This window comes from Oreochromis niloticus, linkage group LG18, assembly GCF_001858045.2.
Source record: "Oreochromis niloticus isolate F11D_XX linkage group LG18, O_niloticus_UMD_NMBU, whole genome shotgun sequence".
Classification (NCBI taxonomy): Eukaryota; Metazoa; Chordata; class Actinopteri; order Cichliformes; family Cichlidae; genus Oreochromis; species Oreochromis niloticus.
In genome coordinates this window covers 31800661-31823402 of record NC_031982.2, presented here as the reverse complement: position 1 = coordinate 31823402, position 22742 = coordinate 31800661, and the positions used below count along the sequence as shown (strand labels likewise).

The window sequence follows — 22742 nt, the reverse complement described above, 5'->3', positions numbered from 1 at the left end:
CAACAGATTTGTTCCAGTTCTCAGTGTGTCTGCTCCTCTCTTTCCCTCTCTGTCTCCTCGACAGGATCATTTGTAGTCAATGTGACACAGACCTCCTATCAGGCAGAGGAGAACCACAACATCACACTGGAGTGGACGTTCACCACCAAACCTGACAGATCCACCAAAACACTTTTTATCATCTGTGAACTCTTCATCAGTGATAAACTCTCAGTCTTGTATCATGTTCATGAAGGTGTTGAGGTGTCAGAGTCTCAGGATGAAAAGTTTTCAGGACGAGTCCAGAGTGACAAAGACGCCCTCAGAGAAGGACGAATCAGACTTCAACTGTCCAGACTCAGGACTGATGACTCGGGTCTGTACCTGTGTGAGGTCAACTCTGATTATGGCTTTGGTGTTGGAAGATGTCGACTCAACGTCACTGGTAAGATGAGTGAAACTTTACAACATGAGGTCATACTTTAGTCATACTTTTAGGATGAACTTTGGTGAATGGATTTTATCAACTTTCAGGATAAAGGGATATTTCCTGTCTTTTCCAGCAGCTGCTGACGAGCCCAAACATCAAACTCCAACAATGAACCCACAGACAGAGAGTCGAGGAAGGATCTATTGTGGATTTTTGGGTGACATGTATACCTATATGCCATATATCTATCCGCACTGAACTGTAACTTTCATGTAAACTTATAAGCACAAGACGTTTTGCCTTCAACAAGCGTTATTAATGAGGTACAGTAACAGTGCAGTTAATGCCAGGGAGAGTCCTCCTGAATAACTTCCCCCATTATCATTAAAATACTATATAATCATATATACACATATATATACACAAATACACTATAAGCCTACACTGGAATGTTTTTATATATGAGAATCACCATGTTAAGCATGTAACCTATATAGTTAAGTCAAATATTATTCACCTGTATATTAAGACTATGCCACTTGCTGTATGAGCACCTGTTGATGCATACTGCTTTTTGTAAGTTTTAGGATTAATGTGCAACGTTTGACTGTGTTGTGACCTATTGTGACAAGACATGTTGGCTTCAAAATATGCGACCCGACACAATGTTGTGTTTCTCAGCTCAAACCAAGAAGTCTGTGCTGCATCTTCTGGTCTGGCTTTGGGCCTTTTCCACTAACAGAAGTCAAACAGTTGTGGTTTTTCAGTCCAGTTTGATCAGGCCTGCTCAACGACTGGCTCCCCACAGGGATTTGCACCCTGGCACTTCTGATTAATCCCGGACACAAATATGTGTGATAGCAGGTGTGAAAACAGGAGTGTTGTAAAGTGTGCTGATGACTGTTACTGTGAGTCAGCTCCAGGATAATAACAGCAGCCATGTCCCAGTCATTGATGATGCTGTTAGACGCTGTGATGAGTTCTGTCTTTATTAAACAGACACTGATTTTAGGATACGTCCATTAAGGGTTTATTTCCTAACGGAAAAAGATTCCCAGAGGATATAAATCTACTTCCAGACAGCTGATGGAGAGCAAAGAGCAGCAGCGCATGTGTGGGGCTTTAATTGGCAGGGGCGCTAACCCCATCCTGTACCATCCTGTAAGACAGGACCTGACACAGAAATCTTGTGTTGAGTTTTGGTCTTTGTCCAGAATGTGAATTTAACGTACAACCTGAAGATGCAGTTCATTCCAGTGCTGTGTGAGTATCTGCATCTAATCGACTGCTGTACGACTGACAAAGACAAGTCCTGCACAACTGCAAACAAAACTACTTTTTGTTTGCAGTTGTGCAGGACTTGTCTTTGTCATTGTTGCACAGAACAGTGTCATCAACATGTAGTCATAGCCAGATTGGCCAGCAGGTGTCACTGTAGAGATGGTTTCAAATTGTTTTGACACTTCAATATAATTCCTGCACAAATGCTTCAGTGTTTCACGAAGCCTCGCTTTGCCCATCACTAGTAAGCAGGCACCAAGTGCTGTTACTGCCTGCTGCACACACCATCTTTTCTCAGATCAACCAAACTGTACGACCTGTAGATGTACATGGTTCATTCCCATGTGTCAGTATAAAAATGACTCTCTGAGTGTCAGAAAGACAAGTTTGCTTCTCTTCTCCACTGCAAGTGAAAAACAAACTGCAGGCTGTCCTCAGTGTCATCAGTCCAGCTATATTAAATCAATGTGGTGCTAAATTTTGTTATAAGAAGCAGTCGGAAATGTTTTCATGTAATTTGAAAGTTGTGGATATTTTATCAAATAATTTTAGAATTTCTGGAAATAATTTAATTTTCACTTTTACTAACAATTTATTTTGAAGCTTATTAATCATTTATATTTTACTCTAAACTTGAAAACTTGATCCAAAAACAGAATGGGGAAGAAAGATAATTTAAGCGAGAGTCATGTCGTGACTTTTGCTGCCAGATAGTCTGGTCTGACTATTTAAGAGCTGTAACCAATGAAGTGTGTGTAAAACTAAAATTCACACTTGATCTTAGTCTTAATCTCTTAAGTCTTAAGCAACTAACTTTGTTAATTAGTCACTAAGTTTTCTTGAAGCAATGATCCCTTCACTCATGCTCGTTCAATTTCTTTGCAGCAGCGTTTGAAAAACCTGTGGAAGTGACATCAAAACCAGCGAACTCTAAGAGGATCAGCCTCCACGCAGCTCTGGCTTTGTTTGCAGTGGTGATTATAGCGCTATCACTGCGTTACCTGACTGTAACACTTTTTAAATAACATTATTTGTATTAATGTGAAGTAGCAGCCCATTACAGATCAGTCCTCAGGTCACCTCTGACTGTAATGAGACTGCTACCAATGTTTTCAAAATCCTCAGAGCTGTGCCACAGAGCAGTGCACATTTACATCACCCCCCACTCTTCTACAATACTATGAAAAAGTCTTGAGCCCCCAATCTCTTTACATATCGAATCCCAGGAGTCAGATGTTTTTGTAAGTTTCAAAGTGGTCTTGATCAATAATTCTCCAGGTCTTCCAAAGTCCAGTTCTTATACCTGACCATTATCACAGAAATCTTTGCAGACAAAAGGTTAAACTCCAAGTAATGCATAAAAAACAAAAGTTTGCCTTTTTGGCAAATCTTTTAATTATTACTACCTCTTGTTTAAAAAAAAATGCATTTGCACACCAATTTTCCCGCAGTATATAAAAATTGGTGTATCTCAAGAATAAAACTATGAAGACACTCAAAATAAATTTCCAGTGGTTGGAAACTGTTTTGTGCAATTTGTTTGCATTTATAGTATTGAGGGATAAACCTCTGAAATTTCTCTAACTAGAAATATGTGTTAAAAGAAACAACAACAAAAAAGCAACAAAAAAACAAAAATGATTTTCAATTTTTTGTAGTTTATTGCACTTTTTTGCAATTTATGTACACTGTTCCAAAAAATAGTAATGCCAAAGTATCTTACTGTATATTTTACAGTTTTGTACTGTCTTTCTAGAATATTATTAAATTTACATAAGTAGACTGTGATTTTACATGTCAAAGGTAAAATAACATAACATCACTGTAAATATAGTAAAACACAATTTACTTGTTTTTTAAATATATTTTTTTGTACATATGCATATTTAGATTGTAAAAATACATTCACAAATGTATCATAATTTCACAAATATTTGTCTGTTATGTGAGAGAATGATCTGTTAAATTCAAATGTAATACTATGGAAAAATATATAAAATGAACGAAAATTAATGAGAATAATCAATAATTAAAGGAGTATTTGAATTATAATTTTGCTGAAAATTTCATGTCATCTAGGTCTGATTCAATAATTCAGAGGTAACAAGTGAAAATATAATTAATAGGAATAAAAACTAAAAAAAACATATAAAACATTGCACGGCCACGCTGTGCTAATTATATATTTTAAAAAATAAATGTAAAGGTAGGAATTGCAATTAATATAAATCTCAAAGTATTCGCAACATTCCTGAACAGAAATAGGTCTCTGCACCTGGGGTGAGGGTGTGGCCATGAAAACAATGTGACATGCCATTGGATGTTGAGACACATAATAACATGACGCTAAGCATCGGCCAATGAATGTGAACTAACAACCACTAGGTCGCGGGTATGGCTGTACTGTAGGAAAAAATCCTAATATAAAAGTATTTTACTGTGCATTTTACAGTTTTGTTCTGTTCTTCTAGAATATCATTAAAGTTACATAAATAGACTGTGATTTCACATTTCAAATGTCAGTTAACGTTACATCACTGTAATGTAATGAAACATAATTTTCATGATTATTAAATGTATCTGTCTGTACATATGCATATTTAGATTGGTAAAATACATTCACAAATGTATCATGATTTCACAAATATCTGTCCGTTATTTGAAAGACTGAACTGTTGAATTCAAATGTAATGCTATGGAAAAGTATATAACATGATTCCTATAAGCTTGTGTTACATCACAAGCAGTGTTGGGAAGGTTACTTTTAAAATGTATTCCATTACAGAATACTGAATACATGCCCCAAAATGTATTCTGTAATGTATTCCGTTACGTTACTCAATGAGAGTAACGTATTCTGAATACTTTGGAATACTTAATATATTATCATGCTGTTTACAACTACATGAATGTCCTATTGCTGTGATTTATTACTGTTACTGAAGGTACGTAGTACGAAACGTAGTAAAGGGACCTCTGACTAATACATCGGGTTCCGTGTCGGGCTGGTAGCCGAAAACTAGCTTTACTTTGTTGTCTGGGTCAACTTTGCTTGCGGGAGACAGAGAGAGGCGTTGAAAGGCTTCTCCAACGGAACTTATTTTTTCCGGAGGAAAACACGAACACAGTGTACAGTTGAGTCTTAATAGCTTACTTACAAATGGGCTCCTCAGGCACTCTTCTTGGCTGCAGTGGTTATTATTATATTTACATGCTTCCAGCTCCCGTTTTTGCTCCGTGACAGCTCGGACTTTTCCTTTCTCTCCCTCCCTCGCTCACAGACACATAACGTGTATGGTAGTCCATTCTCCCTGCAGCACGGACTACACTGCCCATCAGGCTACATGCTTTAGAGCTATGCCTGTAGCATTCTGCCTTTTAGCTTAGCACAACAACAACAACAAAAAAGCGCTCTCTCACCCAGGAAACACGCAGAGAGAGAGCGTCACCCTGTAACCATGGCAACCGTAACGCTGCCGCCTGGAACAACAGAACAGCTGTCAAACAAACCCAAATAATCCTGACCCGCGAGAATATGAAACAGGAAAGTACCGCCGTGTATTCCATTTATTTCAACAAAGTAACTGTATTCTGAATACCACCTTTTTAAACGGTAACTGTAACGGAATACAGTTACTCATATTTTGTATTCTGAATACGTAACGGCGGTACATGTATTCCGTTACTCCCCAACACTGATCACAAGTATTGTTATCATTGCTAGTTAGGGCGATCGTGGCTCAAGAGTTGGCAGTTCGCCTTGTGATCAGAAGGTTGCCGGTTCGAGCCCCGGCTCGGACACTCTTGGTCATTGTGTCCGTGGTCAAGACTCTTCACCTACTGGTGAGGGGCCGATGGTGCAATATGGCAGCCTCGCCCCTGTTCCAGGGCATGCAATCCATTATTATTTAAACCAACTGTTAACTGTATATTTCTGTACATTTACGTATTATGATTCATATTGCCACATTCATTGACCTTGTTTATAGGTAATTTCATTGTTTGATCACGTTAAAATGTTCCTAATTTAATGTCTAAAAGCACTTGGAAAAGGCAGAATCCCATGTAAAATTAGGGCAACAAACTGTATTTTCATTACTGGAAATAACTGTATTTTTATGAGAAAGTTATTTTCTGTTATTTTACGGTAGTATTTTGGCGCCCCAGCTGAATATTACTGTTTTTTTAGGATTTGTTTTTTTTTCTTCCTATTTATAGATAATTTCATTGTTTAATCACATTAACATCTTCCTAATTTAATGTTTAAAATCACTTGAAAAGGCAGAATCCCATGTAACATTAGCGCAAAAAACTGTATTGTCATTACTGGAAATAACCGTATATTTATGAGGAAGTTATTTTCTGTTATTTTACGGTAGTGTTTTGGCTAATAAATAATTATCTGAATCTTATAACCAAAGTGGTCATCTGATGTATAATGTATAGAAATCATACATATACCAAAAAGACAGTGTACATCACTGTCACAACAGAGTTTGCTTTCATTCAAAGGCTTTATCGCTTTTCCTATAATACCTGGTGGGCCGGTCTGTAGTCAAAATGCATGGGCCGATTTTTTTTTTGTCCCAGTCCAGCTCTGTTGTCATGTGTAGTAAGTTTCACAATCATATTTTCTTTTAATCAGTGCACATGTTATACACAAAAAATTTAAAATCTTAGTGTGTGCTGTAAATGCATTGTTTTTCATTATCATGGTGGAGCTAAAATTGAGGGGACATTGATGGGGATCTATCATTTTTACCAAAGCTGAGTGTTTGTAATTGTGCAGGTGAAAACATATGTATGAGATTTCCCAGTTTAATGTGTAAAACAGTATTTGTTTATCCATCAGCTGATTTAACAAGACTGCAACTGAACCTGACTTTGTGGTCTATCCGGAATCTTTCGATATTAAGATTTCGCTGCATTTTGTGTTTGATAAATATTTGTATTTGCTGGTATGATCATATGACTATTATTAGACTACATTTGTCTGTATCACTATTGATTTTTATTTTTATGTGTGTGTTTATTGTACATTGAACACACCTGCTTCCACACCACAAACAACAACAGCAACACAGAGTGAAAGTGTCACTCCAGGAGTCTCTACACATGGTCCTGACTCCTCCTGGCTTCTGGTTGTGCGTGCGTCCTTGGATGGTGTTTTGCTGATGGCTGTTTTCCTCATGCTCTTCTACATTAGTAAGACAAGGAGGAACTTTGGACTGAACACCAGAGAAAATGACACAAACATGGAGGTGAGTTTGTGTCACTTGTTTTCTGTCTGTTGTTGCAGGTTTCAGTGAGTGTTGTTGATTCATGCTGTCAGTGTGACTTGAGACAAAGCAAACAATTGTTATACCAGACACCGACATGGTATATAATTATACAGGTATAACAGCATACAACATATTTTACTGTCCATTCTGAGGTTATTCCACAACATCATCAGGGTGTCATATCTAAAAGTGTAAAAGCACCTTTAGTCCTGTTTCCTGACACTTGCAGTACATGTAAGCTGCTCTGAAGCAAACTTCTTATGATATTTATAATGTTGCATCATGTTTGTTTTGTTTCTCTGAAAAAAAATATTGTTTCTTATTTTTTATTCCCATTTTTTGAAACTGATGTTGCATGAGGTTTGTTTAGACTCTGTTGTGCATCTCATGTTTTATGTTGTTTGTTTTATTTATTTTTTATTTTTTATGTTATCACCCAGGATCCACCCTCCAGACATAAAGAGTCCAAAAGCAGCAGGACCAAACCTACTCTGCATTTTTTAAAGACCAAAATCTAATAATTGTAAACTCTACCTGTTTTAAATTTGGCCGATGTACTAGCTTATCTTCTTTTCCACCATCATTTGATTTTGATATTTTTGAGCATATTTTTGTAATCTTATGATCACCTTGCATATAATTTGCTTCACTGTATTTCTGTATTGTTTGCATATATGTGTGTGTTTGTGTGTAAGATGGGATAAACACATGTTTCTGATTAATTGTAAAAAGAATTATAACTTCATTTTTTGTACCTTTATGTTTTGGATCTGTCTCTTTGGTCCTCACACTCCACTACACTCCACCACCTACAATCTTGGTAACATCAAATGACTGGAGCATAATTTGTCAACTAGTCTGCAAATAAGTTATACAGTAACAGTCAAACACACCTTCTCATGTGTCCCATTTCTATTCATTCAAAACACTTATGCATTGCTGTATTTTATACAGCTCTTCCAGAATTCAAAGTACAGGTTCATGTGAGTATTTAATGTAGGGCTCAGCTCTACTGAATTTTTGAGTTTCTAGAGCAGACCCAGAACTTACGTCACAACAGGCTTCAGGTGCCATTGTAGTGACTTTAACAATATTACTATCGGTCTAGCTGACATTACGTTATGTTCGCAGCACGCAAAAGAACCACATATTTTCGAAGCCAAAGGTTCAAATTAGTTGGGAGCACCTTCACTTAATTATAACAGTGGTTTTGTTAGGAAAACAGTTCTGTATACCGATACTAAATTGCATTAACGTCAACGGCTAACGTATCTAACAGTTACTGTTAGTGTAACGATGTAAAAGAATGAATATAGTTTTGTTGTTGTTAAATTCCTGTTAAACTTGGGATCGTAACCATGGGTTTGTTTTGAAACTTTTATTTTGAAAATCCACAGCGGAAGTCTGCTACTGGTAAACCGGTTTTCCCTAAGCTTATCCCGTTAGTAGCAAGGAAGCTTTTGCTGTGTTTGGGCGGAATGCTGTTGCCTGAAACCCATGGTTATTCATATCCCATGTTATTGCAGAGAGGGGAATAAACCACGTCTGAGCTCTACCCATCTCGAGTCCAGAGAGTTTTACTCTTACGGCACTAGAGATAGAGACTGAGCGGAGTTACATTGGTGCCGTGAGCCGTCAATCAACTGGTTGGACGGTGGACTCCACTCAGCGACGTGGGGCCAGTTTCAGCGCTGCACATTTGTGATTTATTGTTGTTCTTTCTACAATTTGTTTTAAGGAACAAATATATCATTTTTGTATTCTAGTCGCAGTGATGGACATTACAGAGGAGGGATCGAGTACTCCTAATGTTGTTGGTAGGGGTAGGGGTTTGTTATGTTCCCCTTTGCGGTTGCGTTATGACACTCCTGTTAGTGGGCATGGTTTTATTAGGGGGGATAGTCAGAGGATCCCAGGGTCCCAGTCTAGCGAAGGGGTTGCTGTCCCTCCCCCTAGCCCTGTGTCACACATGTCTCAGAACAACAGTTCACCTTCTCCCAACCCAGATACTATTGCCACGGAGATTGTGAGTCAGATGGGGGATGTGATCCAGCTGGTTGGTCAGAGGGTAGCACAGAGTATCTTATCCCAGCTCAGCCCGTCTGCTAGTACCCCTTTGCCTGCACCTAATGCCACATCTTCCTGTGCTGTGTCCTCTACACCTGCTGTTGATGCTGCGCCTGTGCAGTTTGTGTCCCACAGGAAGCTTAAGGACCCACCATGCTTCAGAGGGGATGGTTCTGATCTCATTTCAGTGAGAGAGTGGGAGGATCTGATGAGAGCCTTCATAAAGCTAGGGAGTCTGAGATCTGAAGAACAAGCTGAAGAGATCCTTGTTCATTTGAGAGGCAAGGCTAAGGATGTGGTCCAGGTTGGCATTAGAAACAGTGTCGTAGATGTCACACGTGATCCTGAGGCTATTTATGGAATCCTGAGGAGACACTTTGACTCTGCTCAGTGCTCACCTCTTCCACTGGCAGACTTCTACACCACTCTCCCAGAGAAAGGTGAAAGTGCATTTGATTACTGGCTTAGGCTGCACCGTGCTGTTGATCTTGCTGTTGAGCGTCTGAAGGAACGAGGACAGGCACTGGGTAGCCCCAGCACTGAGGTCACCCGAATGTTCATCAAAAACTGTCCCTCTCCTGAGCTTGCCGTGATTTTTAGATCAAAGACAATTGATAAATGGACAGCCAACGAGGTCCAGGAAATCCTATGTGAGTCCCACTCTGGAGGAACATTGAATTCAGGCTGCATGACAACTGGAAGAGTTGCAATGAATGCACAGCAGATATCGGCAGCATTGCCTGCCCAGCCAACAGAGAAACACATTCAGCCACAGTCGACAGATTCTGCTACTTTGGAGCAGCTCATAGGCATGCTTGAGAAGGTTCTTCTGCAAGGATCCTTTCAGCCTGGGTTGACCACGCGGCCTAATCCCAGACGTTCCAGGATTGAGGGCCTACATGATAAACCCTGCTCCGTCTGTCATGATATGTCTCATACAGCTTTCAAGCACTGCCGAGATCACAAACTCTGTTTTCTCTGCCACTCACCTGACCACGCCAGGCGTGCTTGTCCTAGATCCTCGTTGTCTTCTGTCCCTCAACAGTCGGAAAACTAGTTGATCCACATTTGAGGGAGGACGGTGTGGATCATCTGAGTGACTCTCCCAGCTGCGACAGTGATGACCTGGAATCCATGTATGAATCTCTGTGTTCTGCTTCGCCGCCTGGTATGACAGTTGTCTTCCAAATGACGCAAAGAATTAAGAAATCTGACAGTTTGTTTTACACAACTGTGGGAACTGTGGGTGGAGTTTCACTGAGAGCCATGATCGACAGCGGCTCTATGTCGTGCTCTATTAGTGAGGCTGCTGCTACGCGGCTTTTACAGTCCTGCCCTGATCTGAAGTTCGAACCAGCGAATGACATTGTTGTCGTTGGTGCTGGGGGTCACCAGATCCAACCGAAAGCAGTTTTTGATTTGGAAGTGACTATTTATGGTTTCAAGCTGCTCATCCCCACGCTGGTTATTCCAGGCCAAAGTGATGACATGATTATTGGCAGTAACGCTATTAAGTCGTTGATTCATGTGATGAAGAATACAGATGAGTACTGGAGGCTTCTGTCTATTTCAGGTGATGTCACCAATGATGACTGTAGCCAGTTTTTATCCATGCTTTCCAATGTTGAGTGTTGGAGGGGAGGGGCGGTGCCTGATAAGATTGGCACAGTGAAGTTGAGACAGCGTGTTACGCTGGAACCTCTTCAGGAACACCTTGTGTGGGGTAAATTACCTCCCTCTTCACCTCTATCAGCAGGCTGCACTGTTATTGTTGAGCCTACACAGTCAAGATGTAGACCCAGAGACATCCTGGTTGGCCGTTCCATCTCTTCACTGTGGGGTGACAAATGGGTTCCCCTCAAGCTGATTAACCCCAGCAACAAGCGTGTGACTCTGAGGAAGAACTGTAAAATCGCTGATGTCTACCCTTGTATCGCTGTTGAAGAGCTGTCGCCTCCTGAAAAGATCATGGCTAACAGCCACTCCTTTGAACAGGATTCTGTGCCCTTAAGGTCTGTTGAACAAAGGAAGGAACTTTTGCACAGACTAGGACTACAAGACTTGGACATAGACAGTTGTGAGGTGTCTGACAGATGGAAAGATCAGCTTCTGCAGCTTGTGGAAAAGTATGAGTCTATCTTTTCTAGGGATAAAATGGACTGTGGAGAAGCTACTGATTTTGTCCACAAAATACACCTTGTGGATGAGAGGCCTTTTCGTTTGCCTTATCGTAGAGTGCCGCCGAGTCAGTATGAGAAGTTGAGAACTGCTCTAAATGAGATGGAAGAAAGGGACATAATCCGGAAGTCAAACAGTGAGTATGCATCGCCGCTGGTGTTGGTGTGGAAGAAGGATGGCAGCCTGCGCATTTGCACTGATTTCAGATGGCTCAATGCGAAGACTGCTAAAGACGCGCACCCGCTACCACACCAAGCCGACGCACTGGCTGCTCTCAGTGGAAATGTTTTCTTTTCAACAATGGATTTGACCTCTGGATTTTATAATGTGCCCCTCTACGAGCCTCACAAGAAATACACAGCATTCTCCTCACCCTTTGGTCTCCATGAGTACAACAGGATGCCTCAGGGCCTGTCGAACAGTCCGGCAACCTTCATGCGAATGATGATGTCTATCTTTGGTGACGAGAATTTCAGCAGCTTGCTCTGTTACTTGGACGACTTGATGGTGTTTGCACCTGACGAGGTGACCGCCCTTCAACGTCTTGAGATGGTCTTCTCTCGGTTGAGGAGTCACAACCTTAAGCTGGCCCCTAAGAAATGCCATCTTCTTAAGAGATCAGTTAAATTCCTTGGACATGTCATTTGTGCGGATGGTGTGGGAACTGATCCAGACAAGGTTAACACTATTACCAACATTAGGGAGGAACAGCTTATGGAGAGCGATGGTGTGACTCCCTCCCAGAAGAAGATCCGGTCCTTCTTAGGAATGATCCTTTATTACCAACATTTCATTCCTCATTGTTCTGCGAAGGCCAAGCCCCTGTTCAGGTTACTTTCGGGACGACAGGCAAATCCTCGTGGGAGGAAAGGAAGGATGCCCAAGAAGCAACTTGCTGCCAAGCCATCTCTGAAACAAAGTGACTGGACATCAGCGTGTCGCATATCATTCCAAACACTCAAGATGGAACTGGCTAATGTTGTCACCCTGGCTCATCCCAACTTTAATGAGCCTTTCATCCTGGCAGTTGATGCCTCCTTTGATGGCATCGGAGCAGTACTCTCACAAGTTTCTCCCGGTGAGACAGTGGCTCGACCTGTTGCCTTTGCCAGCAAGACATTATCACGGTCTCAGATGAACTACCCAGCACACAGACTAGAGTTCTTGGCGCTTAAATGGGCCGTGTGTGACAAGTTCAGCCACTGGCTAAAAGGAAGGCACTTCACGGCTTGGACCGACAATAATCCCCTGTCCTACATCTTGACAAAGCCACGTTTAGATGCTTGCGAGCAGAGATGGGTGGCAAAGCTCGCGGCGTATGATTTTGATCTAAAGTATGTGCCAGGGGTTAAAAATACAGTGGCTGACGCTTTGAGCCGTGAACCATTTGTCGAGTCATGTATTGGTCACCGCTTGCTGAAAGAGCCTTATGTTGCTCTACTAGATGAGGTCAACGGGGTTGTGAGAGGTACTGTGCAGGATGCTTTTCGGCTGACTAACAATTGCCACATTGTCCAGGACACAGAGCCAGATTCACCAGACTTGGTTTCCGAGTGTGACCATCAGAGCGAGAGGGGTTCGATCGATGCTGATGAGGTGTCAGCTGTGCTGAGTGCGCAGTGTGACCATGGTTTGACCAATGTCAACCCACCTTTATCACAGCTTCCTGAGGAGGACCCTGTCATTCCTCTCCCACAAAGCCAGCTCTCAAGTCTTCAACAACAAGATCAGGCAATAAACAGAGCCCTTTTCTATGTGCGAAGAAAGAGGAAGGCTACTAGGCGAGAAGCAGCTTCAGAACCAGGTGGCGTTGGTGGGCTTCTCAGGCAGTGGAAGAAGCTTAAAGTACAGAACGGCATCCTGCACAGGGTGATAAAGCATCACCGCTTGAGCAAGAAGATTTTCCAGTTTGTTGTTCCTAATAGCCTGAAGGTTCAAGTCCTCCTCAGCCTTCATGATAATGCAGGCCATCAGGGCCAGGCACGAACAATTTCCCTCGCCCGTGAGAGGTTTTTCTGGGTCGGGATGGAAAAAGACATAACCAACCATGTTCGACAGTGTGAGAGATGTGTGGTTGGAAAGACACCTGAACCTCATGCTTGTGCACCACTAGAAAGCATCCAGACGTCAGAACCAATGGAACTAGTGTGCATAGACTTTTGGACCGCTGAGCTCAGCGATAATAAGAAGGTGGATGTTCTGGTCGTAACTGACCATTTCTCCAAATTGGCACATGCTTTCCCCTGTCGAAACCAGTCTGCCAAACATGTAGCACGCAGGTTGTGGGATGATTTCTTTTGTGTTTATGGCTTTCCTAAGAGGATTCATTCGGATCAGGGATCAAATTTTGAAAGCAGACTGTTGAAGGACCTCTTAGAGATGGCAGGTGTGCAGAAATCGCATACTATGCCATACCATCCTATGGGCAATGGGGTCACTGAACGGTTCAACAGGACACTTGGGAATATGCTGAGGACTCTCCCTCCAACAGCCAAGGCTAGGTGGCCTCAGATGTTACGCACTCTCACGTTCTGCTACAATTGTACAGTGCATGAGACGACTGGTTTGGCCCCCTTTTATGTCATGTTTGGGCGAGTTCCACGCCTCCCTATTGACATGATGTTCCAACATGTGCTTCAGAATGATGATGTGATCAGCCAACATGAGTTTGTCTCACGGTTGCAGAAAGACCTGTTCGATGCCTCACAGATTGCCCAGAACCATGCTTTTCATGAGCAATCGCGCCATGCCAGACTCTACAACCGTAAAGTCAAAGGCTCACCTCTGGCTGTAGGTGATAGAGTGTTGTTGGCCAATCGTGGTGAAAGGGGAAAAAGAAAGTTAGCCGACAAGTGGGATCCCACGCCTTATGATGTTGTGTCAGTTAGGTCTGGGATCAATGTGTACAGGATAAGAGAGAGCCATACAGGCAAGGAAAAAGTTGTACACAGAAACCTCCTTCTTCCTGTTAACTTCCTGGGCTTAGGTGTGGAGGGGAGCCCAGCCGCCCTTGTTGACTTGGGGAGAGGGAATCCGAATGATGGAGGTGGCCAAGGGTCTGTGCAGTCGCCACAGATAGATCATTTTGACAGGACACTGGACTGGCTACTGAAAACGCCGGAGATGCAGGGTCTCGCTGATGATGAGCCGGTGGGAGTTGAAGGTTCCCTCAACGTGAGACGCCATTCTCTCTGCGATGTGGACCCCAGCAGTGGTTCTATCACGATGGAGGACCCACCCCCTGAAGTTAACGCTGAAGTGTTTGGAAACTCCATTAGTGAGTCCCCCTTGCCTGCTCCAGTGATCAGTGATGCTGCTCTCCATCAAAGCTCTGAACCTGTTGCCGTGGCTCCTGCAGCTCCCATAGCTGATGTTAACCTAGATGTTGCTGTTTGCACACAGCCTCAGAGTATTCAGGCAGGCTTGGATGGGCTGGCTACCACTAGATATGGGAGGAGTGTTAGGCCCCCCAAGAGACTGATTTGTGAGATGGCGGCGCAGAAAGTTGAGGAAACTCCTTCTGTTTCAGGGTCAGTTTTTGCGTTTCTGACTAGTATGTTTTAGATTTAAGGGAGTTAACTTGGGTTCATGTATCTTTTGACCTATTTTTTTTTTTGTGGTCCAGGATGGGATTTTGGGGTGTTATTTTGTGTGCTCTTAAATGTGATGTTAAGGAGGTGTAGATGGCATCTTCTCTAGTCTGTCAAAGGTATTGGGCTTGGTACCACCCAATGCCTTGACACTTTTATATAAAAGGATTCTGTATCGACAACGATGAACATTAGTGTATTGATTTCACCTTAGAGCACCTGCTGATCATAGTTTCTTTTGTTTCTGGCCCTTATACTCCTTTGAACTGGCTTGGAGTTTAACAGAATTTAAGGGGGGTGTATGTAACGATGTAAAAGAATGAATATAGTTTTGTTGTTGTTAAATTCCTGTTAAACTTGGGATCGTAACCATGGGTTTGTTTTGAAACTTTTGTTTTGAAAATCCACAGCGGAAGTCTGCTACTGGTAAACCGGTTTTCCCTAAGCTTATCCCGTTAGTAGCAAGGAAGCTTTTGCTGTGTTTGGGCGGAATGCTGTTGCCTGAAACCCATGGTTATTCATATCCCATGTTATTGCAGAGAGGGGAATAAACCACGTCTGAGCTCTACCCATCTCGAGTCCAGAGAGTTTTACTCTTACAGCACTAGAGATAGAGACTGAGCGGAGTTACATTAGCACAACATAACAGCAAGCTACAATGACGAGTAACAAAAACAAAACAGTAAAAATGTTTTAATGAAAATGTTTTACCTTTTCTAACAGTCCCAGAATCCAGAGCTTCAAAGACCAGCAGGTACTGAAGACTGTTATCCGTTTCGCTGTCACCGTCCGTCCGTGAGAAAGTGTTTTTTCCCCTTAGAAAGTTCAAGGCCCACCACTCACGCAATCTGTCTGCGCATCCCAACGATTGACCCTGAACTGAAGCTGAAGTGAACACAGAAAGAGGAACAAACTGATGTAATCTGACCCCTGGTTGCCAGGTGTGTTTGCATATGCAGTGAAACTACACTTCTGCCAGTGAACTGTAGGTACTGATGAAACACACAAGTACCGAGTCTGGAGGAACCTTTAAGAACAATGAAAGAGATGAAATATTTATTCAAAAGTTTAACCTTTACTGTTTTACAAAGAATAAAAAAGAGGGTTGTGTAAAATTTAGCCTTTTTTAATGTATTATTCCAGATCTCTTTTTCAAAAAAATATATAATATAATATAATATAATATAATATAATATAATATAATATAATATAATATAATATAATATGAGAATATTAAAAACAGGTCACTACCTTCAAATAAATCAAACATCTCAATAAACAGAAATGAAGCTGAATTATTCTCACTTTTGTCTTTTATCAGGTGACTGCAGGTGTTGATGAACATGGAATGGTATCACTCTCAACACCTCACATTACATTCACTGCTACAAGAAATATTTCCTTTATGCAGTGACTATACAACACATCTGTCTATCAGATAATCATCTATTCTTTTTTATGTTAACAATTTCGTTTAACCCAGCACTGTTAACAAACACTTTTTTTATATGATTTTATTTAACACAAACTTACAAAACAAAACTGCAGCTGTAATGATAAAATGTTGTACTACAGCGACTCATAGAGATCCAGGGTACATAATAGTAACTGATCCATCTCATCTAAAAGGAGACAAATCTCTGAAAACTGCAAAGATGATATTTACACAGCCTGAAATGTAAAACTTTAAAACTAGACAGACTAAAGAACAGAAATCATTCAGTGTGAAGAGCTTCAGACTTTATAGGCTTGCTGTTATATATATTCCTCTACCAGATGTTTTTCTTCACTCCTCAGACCAGACTCTCCCAAATCTGAGCCTAAGTCTGTACTCAGCTCTGTGACTATGAGGAAGAGATTTTATCCACAGGAAGACCGCCCTAATTTAAAAAGCAAGAAACAGCCTCCTGATGAGAAGTAAGAGTTAGCTGAATTTTAAATGTTCCTTCTATGAGTAATCAGTGAGAAGGTTTGGTTTACCACACACATAGCCCATATATTATTATTTCAATTCATGTGGTAATAAAAAGAACAAAGGGCAGCTGAATAAACAGCCTAATGAGAGCTTCAAGCTTTATAGACTTACTGTCATGTTTTTATTGTGACTTTAGTCTATCCAGCAGTTTTTGTATCTGATCGTTAAAAATTTAATTTTTCTCTCTCATGATCTTTTTTTTTGTTCACCAGAATCACTGAGACACCAGATGCTCCTGAACCTGAACCTGGACCCAGCTGTGTGTCTTTGAAGAGTGATGTGTCAAAGGAGAACATCGTCAACTTTAAAGGAACTAAATCTGCTGCTGCTGAGGAGTAAGACATTTCAAATGTACCTTATTGCGTTAATACAACTGGCCTTAGTCATAAAGCTTAAGAGCTCCATGAGGTAGATCTATCAAAACAGTCCATGCCTTCCCTGCACTGGGTGTCAGACTGATTATAATTTATACATTAATAAACAGGCATGCAGTCAGCAGCTAACCAGTTTGACCAGTAGTTCCCCTTGCCCTGGTAAATAAGAGTCAGATACTGTGGGTGTCAGTTTTGCTTAGGAAGGTTTAAGTGACCTGAAAGTATCAAAAAACATTAAGAAAAGCAGGTAGTAGATAATATTTTTGGACTCTTTTGCTGCTTTGACTACTGCACACCATTGGCTTAATGAGCTACTCAATATGTGGTTGCTTGTTGAGCCCAGATATTTTACTCTTGCACATTTTGTTAATTCATGGAACCAGTAAGTTTTGCTTTCTGTGGCAACTGCTTTGTTATTACTGACTGTTGACTCCTCCAGCATGAAAGTCCAAAATAAAATAGTTAAAATTATTTTGGCAACAGTTTTTTTTTATTTACTCCTTAATAATAAATTATAGGCTGTGCCAACTTTTCTTTAATCTTTCTTTATATTTAATAATACAGCTGTGGTCTCGTACACCAAGGCTCTTAATTTAGTAATCAATTTAAATGAATCAATCTAAATCAATTTAGTAATAAAATATTCAAAGAAAAAATCACCTTGTATTTATGTACAAAATAGTTACAGTTTCTTCATGATGTCTCCACAGAGCTGATCAGGAGAGTTCAGATGTTTCAAGTCTTCAGCATCAAACTGATCTGGACTCAATATTTAAGGTTTGTAAATGTACACCAAACTCTGTTTGTAATTATTTTCATGTTGCACTTTTCAAAGTGTCAAAAATATTTAAATGTCTGCCAGCAAAAGCAGTCCGTTCCTGTTTCACCATTTTTATTTATAAAGAACTTTTCAAATCAAAAGTTTTAAGATGCTGAATAATAAGAAAAGCAACAAGAACAATAGAATAATCCTTTAATTGTCCCACAAGGGGGAAATTTGGTTGTAACAGCAGCCAGAAAGACACATATACAAACAAACAGTACACAGGACACAGAACAGAAACATACACAATTTTTCTTATATATACAATAGAAATTAAGAACAATTTGAAATGTAAAATCGTGTGGAACAAAGAAAGAAAACCACTTATCTTCAAAACTCAACTAGACTTGATAAAAGCATTACTAGTGATGAAAAGATAAATATTGTTCTTTTGGAACAGCTGATTAAAATATTGTGATCCACAATATCAAAAACTGAGCTCAGATCAAGCAGAATAAAGAAAGAGTAGAGCCCAAAGTCAGCAGTCAGCAGTAGATTGTTTGAGACCTTCATCAAAGCAGTCTCAGGAATATGATGTAAACAAAAGCCAGACGGAAATTTTACAAAGATCTGATTGTTGTTAATATCATGAATTGAGTGACCAAAAATGTTTTCCCTTGTGGATAAAAATGGCAGCGTGGAAAAAACATTAAGGGATCAAAACAGGCAAAACAGGGGCTCATAAACTCTCTGCACATCAAAAATATTCTAGTGGCAACATATTATTGTTAAATACAGACACAAAATTAATCTGTGAAAGTCTTTTTACCGTGGAGATTGTGTCATTTATTTTCCAGATGCTGGAGGAAAACATTATCACTTTTTTGAAGAACGAGCTAAAGAAGATGCAGAATGATCTGCATCTGATTATTCAGAGTGTCAGAGGGATGAAGAGGAGGTGTTGGACAGTGAGGAAGAGAAGCAGAGAAGGAGCAGCAGAGAGGCATTTCTGAAACTTGCAGTTAACTTCCTGAGAATAATGAAACAGGAGGAGCTGGCTGACTGTCTGCAGAGCAGTGAGAGGATTTCTCTTCATAAATTCAGTCTTTACAGGAATGAAAATGTCACATTTTCTATAATCATAACACTCATGTTTCTGGTGCTTTCCTGTAGAAAATCCTGATCCACTTTGTGAGAACACATTTAAATGTAACCTAAAGAAGAAGTTCCAGTGTGTGTCTGAGGGGATTGCTAAACCAGGAACCCGAATCACTCTAAATGAGATCTACACAGAGCTCTGCATCACAGAGGGAGGGACCGGAGAGGTCAACACTGAACATGAGGTCAGACAGATTGAAATGTTTTCCTGGAAACCAAACGGACCAGAAACATCAATCAGGTGTGAAGACATCTTTAAAGCTTTGACTGAAAGAGACAAACCAATCAGAACAGTCCTGACCAAAGGCGTGGCTGGCATCGGGAAAACACTCCTGACACAAAAGTTCACTTTGGACTGGGCTGAAGACAAGACCAACCAGGACACCCAGTTCATGTTTCCATTCCCATTCAGAGAGCTGAATTTACTGAAGGATAAAAAGTTCAGCTTAGTGGGATTTATTCATCACTTCTTCACTGAAATCAAAGAAGCAGGAATCTGTAACTTTAAAAAGTTCAAAGTTGTGTTCATCTTTGATGGTCTGGATGAGTGTCGACTTCCTCTGAACTTCCACATCACTGAGATCCTCACTGATGTTACAGAGTCCACATCAGTGGATGTGCTGCTGACAAACCTCATCAGGGGAAAGTTGCTTCCTTCTGCTCACATCTGGATAACCACACGACCTGCAGCAGCCAATCAGATCCCTGCTGAGTATATAGACATGGTTACAGAGATCAGAGGGTTCACTGACCCACAGAAGGAAGAGTACTTCAGGAAGAGACTCAGAGACAAGGAAGAGGCCAACACCATAATCTCTCACATCAAGACATCACGAAGCCTCCACATCATGTGTCACATCCCAATCTTCTGCTGGATCACTGCTACAGATTTAGAGAGTCTGTTAAAAACCAAACAGGAAGGAGGAAAGCTGCCCAAGACACTGACTGAGATGTACATTCACTTCCTGGTGGTTCAGACCAAAGTGAAGAACATCAAGTATGATGGAAGAGCTGAGACAGATCCTCTCTGGAGTCCAGAGAGCAGGAAGATGATTGAAGCACTGGGGAAACTGGCTTTTGAGCAGCTGCAGAAAGGAAACCTGATCTTCTATGAAACAGACCTGACAGAGTGTGGCATTAATGTCAGAGAAGCCTCAGTGTACTCAGGAGTGTTCACACAGATTTTTAAAGAGGAGAGAGGAGTATGCCAGGACAAGGTGTACTGTTTTGTCCATCTGAGCATTCAGGAGTTTCTGGCAGCTCTTCATGTCCATCTGATCTTCACCAACTCTGGTATCAACCTGCTGGAAGGAGAAGAAACAGCCTCAGTGCAGACTGGAGTATATTCAGTTAGACAGTTCTACCAGAGTGCTTTGGACAAGGCTTTAAAGAGTCCAAATGGACACTTGGACTTGTTTCTTCGCTTCCTCCTGGGTCTTTCACTGCAGACCAATCAGACTCTTTTACAAGGCCTGTTGATACCAAAAAGAAACATCTCACAGACCAATCATGAAACAGTCCAGTACATAAAAAATAAACTGAATGAGAATCTCTCTCCTGAAAAAAGCATCAATCTGTTCCACTGTCTGAATGAACTGAATGATGACTCTCTAGTGAAGGAGATCCAAAGTCATCTGAGTTCAGGAAGCCTGTCCATAGTTGATCTTTCTCCTTCCCAGTGGTCAGCTCTGGTCTTTGTCCTGCTGTCATCAGAGGAAGAGCTGGATGTGTTTGATCTGAAGGAATACTCAGCTTCAGAGGAGGCTTTTTTGAGACTGCTGCCAGTGATCAAAGACTCCAAAAAAGTTCTGTAAGTGTGTAACCAGTGTGAAACAGTTTGGGGCATGCTTCACATCTGTGCTTTTTCCAGGAACTTGGTAGCATCACAGATGTTTTCTAATTTGTTCACTGATATATTTTCCGGCTTAGCGGATGTAACCTCACAAAGAAAAGCTGTGAAGCTCTGTCATCAGATCTCAGATCCCAGTCCTCTAGACTGAGAGAGCTGCACATGAGTAACAACAACATTCAGGACTCAGGAGTGGAGTTGTTGTGTGTTGGCCTTGAAAGTCCACACTGCACACTTCAAACCCTCAGGTTAGATTAACTTACTCTTTGTTTAAGATTTTGACATTTCATTAATTGAAATAATCTTTGTTGTAAATGACAAACAAACAAATTAAATGTAGTTCACTCAGACTGTGTGCCATGTGTTCTATTATATTTGCAGGCTTTCAGGCTGTCTGATCACAGAGAAAGGCTGTGCTTTCCTCAGTTCAGCTCTGAGCTCTAAATCCTCCCATCTGACACAGCTGGACCTGAGCTACAGTCATCTAGGAGACTCGGGAATGAAGCTGCTGTTGACTCGACTGCAGGATCCACAGTGGAAACTGGAAACCCTCAGGTAAGGAGAAGTCGAGGTAGGGCTACAAACATTACCTCTATCATACTGTAAGCCTACACCATAGTGTTATTACTAGGCAAGACAATGTAATGAACAAATGTACATTTTATTTTATATGCTTATAACAAAATAGGTACAGAATAAAACAAAAGTATGATACTTTGTTCAAGTGAGGGATGGAAACATGGAATATTTGCTTTGATTGCTGAATAAGAATGAACTAGTCTGACACCGCCCCTTTTTAATTTCAGGATGGAGCCTTGTGGAGTACAATGGCTGAAACCAGGTTTAAGGAAATGTAAGTGTGTTTTTAAATCCAGGCATTAAATCACTGACAGCTTGCATTTAAATCCTTTTTATTGTGCAGTATAACTAGTACACTTTATTTATCCTCTTTATATATGTATATTTGAAATAATCAGTTTTTAAAAAAATACAGGCACAGCAAAGGTATACAAACAATCTTTTCCAAGAAAGTTTTACATAGGTAAAAAGCCACTATTGTACAACCATAAAAAGTCACTTTACCAGCTGGATGTTGTTCTTCATGGAGTGACGTGAAAACCAGGGCCAGTAGAGTGTCTGCATCACTGGAGAAGGTAGACAGAGAACTGACTAACAGTCTCCTCTGATTTTCCCCAGCAAGATCCAGAGATACTAAAACTCTTCATTTGGCACTGAAAGTGTCTAAATGATTTGCATCTTAGAGCCACGGCCTCAGACCTGAAGGTTCACACATTCTCACTTCACTCATATTAACACTTGACTGCAAACCGATCCTCTACAAATGAGAAGTAACCACATGACCATATCTTGCACTAAATGAGACGTAATCTATAAACCAGTCCACAAACCTTTTGCCATGGATTTGATTCCATTTTCATGAATAGAATCCATAAAAAAGAAAGCCCTGGTAGAGTCTGATGTAGACTGGTTAGGAAAGACAACCACCCCATTAGGGACTTGGCATTTTACAGGCACAGCTTTGTTTTCCAACCTCGGTAATTGAGATGCATCTATATGGATTCAAATTATGGTCATAAATATTTTGTACTTGTAAATCAAATGCATAGTTGTGAACTGAGTTTTGTGATCTTGTAAACCAAAATATGTGAAAATTTTACGTTTTTGCATCTATAGATGAGAATTTGTGTGTGTGTAAAAAAAGATTTGTGTTTGTAAAAAATACAAAGTTTTTGTTAAGGTCTGCTTACAGATACAAAGCAAAACACTATGTGTAAAACTCTGCACTCAACTTCAC

The 22742-nt window shown here is 40.7% G+C and overlaps 2 protein-coding genes across 7 annotated transcripts in view; both read left to right on the top strand.

The window, feature by feature from the left end:
• LOC109195592 (uncharacterized) overlaps positions 1 to 22742 on the top strand; it is a 48429-nt gene that overhangs the window by 2046 nt on the left and 23641 nt on the right. The window contains exons 3-5 of one of the 6 annotated variants that reach the window (XR_003214889.1): positions 65 to 424; positions 543 to 1273; positions 2576 to 3215. Coding sequence is in view for 5 of the 6 variants with exons in the window: in XM_019347861.2 (XP_019203406.1) it covers positions 65 to 424; positions 543 to 626; positions 2576 to 2715 (584 nt within the window). In the remaining variant the exon portion in view is untranslated. Of the gene's footprint in view, positions 1 to 64; positions 425 to 542; positions 1274 to 2575; positions 3216 to 22742 lie in introns of those variants that run through there. The other 5 variants (XM_025900361.1, XM_025900360.1, XM_019347861.2 and 2 more) reach the window with 5 other exon arrangements.
• Positions 18851 to 20906, top strand: LOC100704177 (protein NLRC3-like). Its single transcript, XM_025900339.1, has 2 exons — positions 18851 to 18995; positions 19093 to 20906. Exons 1-2 carry the CDS (start codon positions 18959 to 18961, stop codon positions 20889 to 20891), a joined length of 1836 nt encoding a protein of 611 aa, XP_025756124.1. The 5' UTR covers positions 18851 to 18958; the 3' UTR covers positions 20892 to 20906.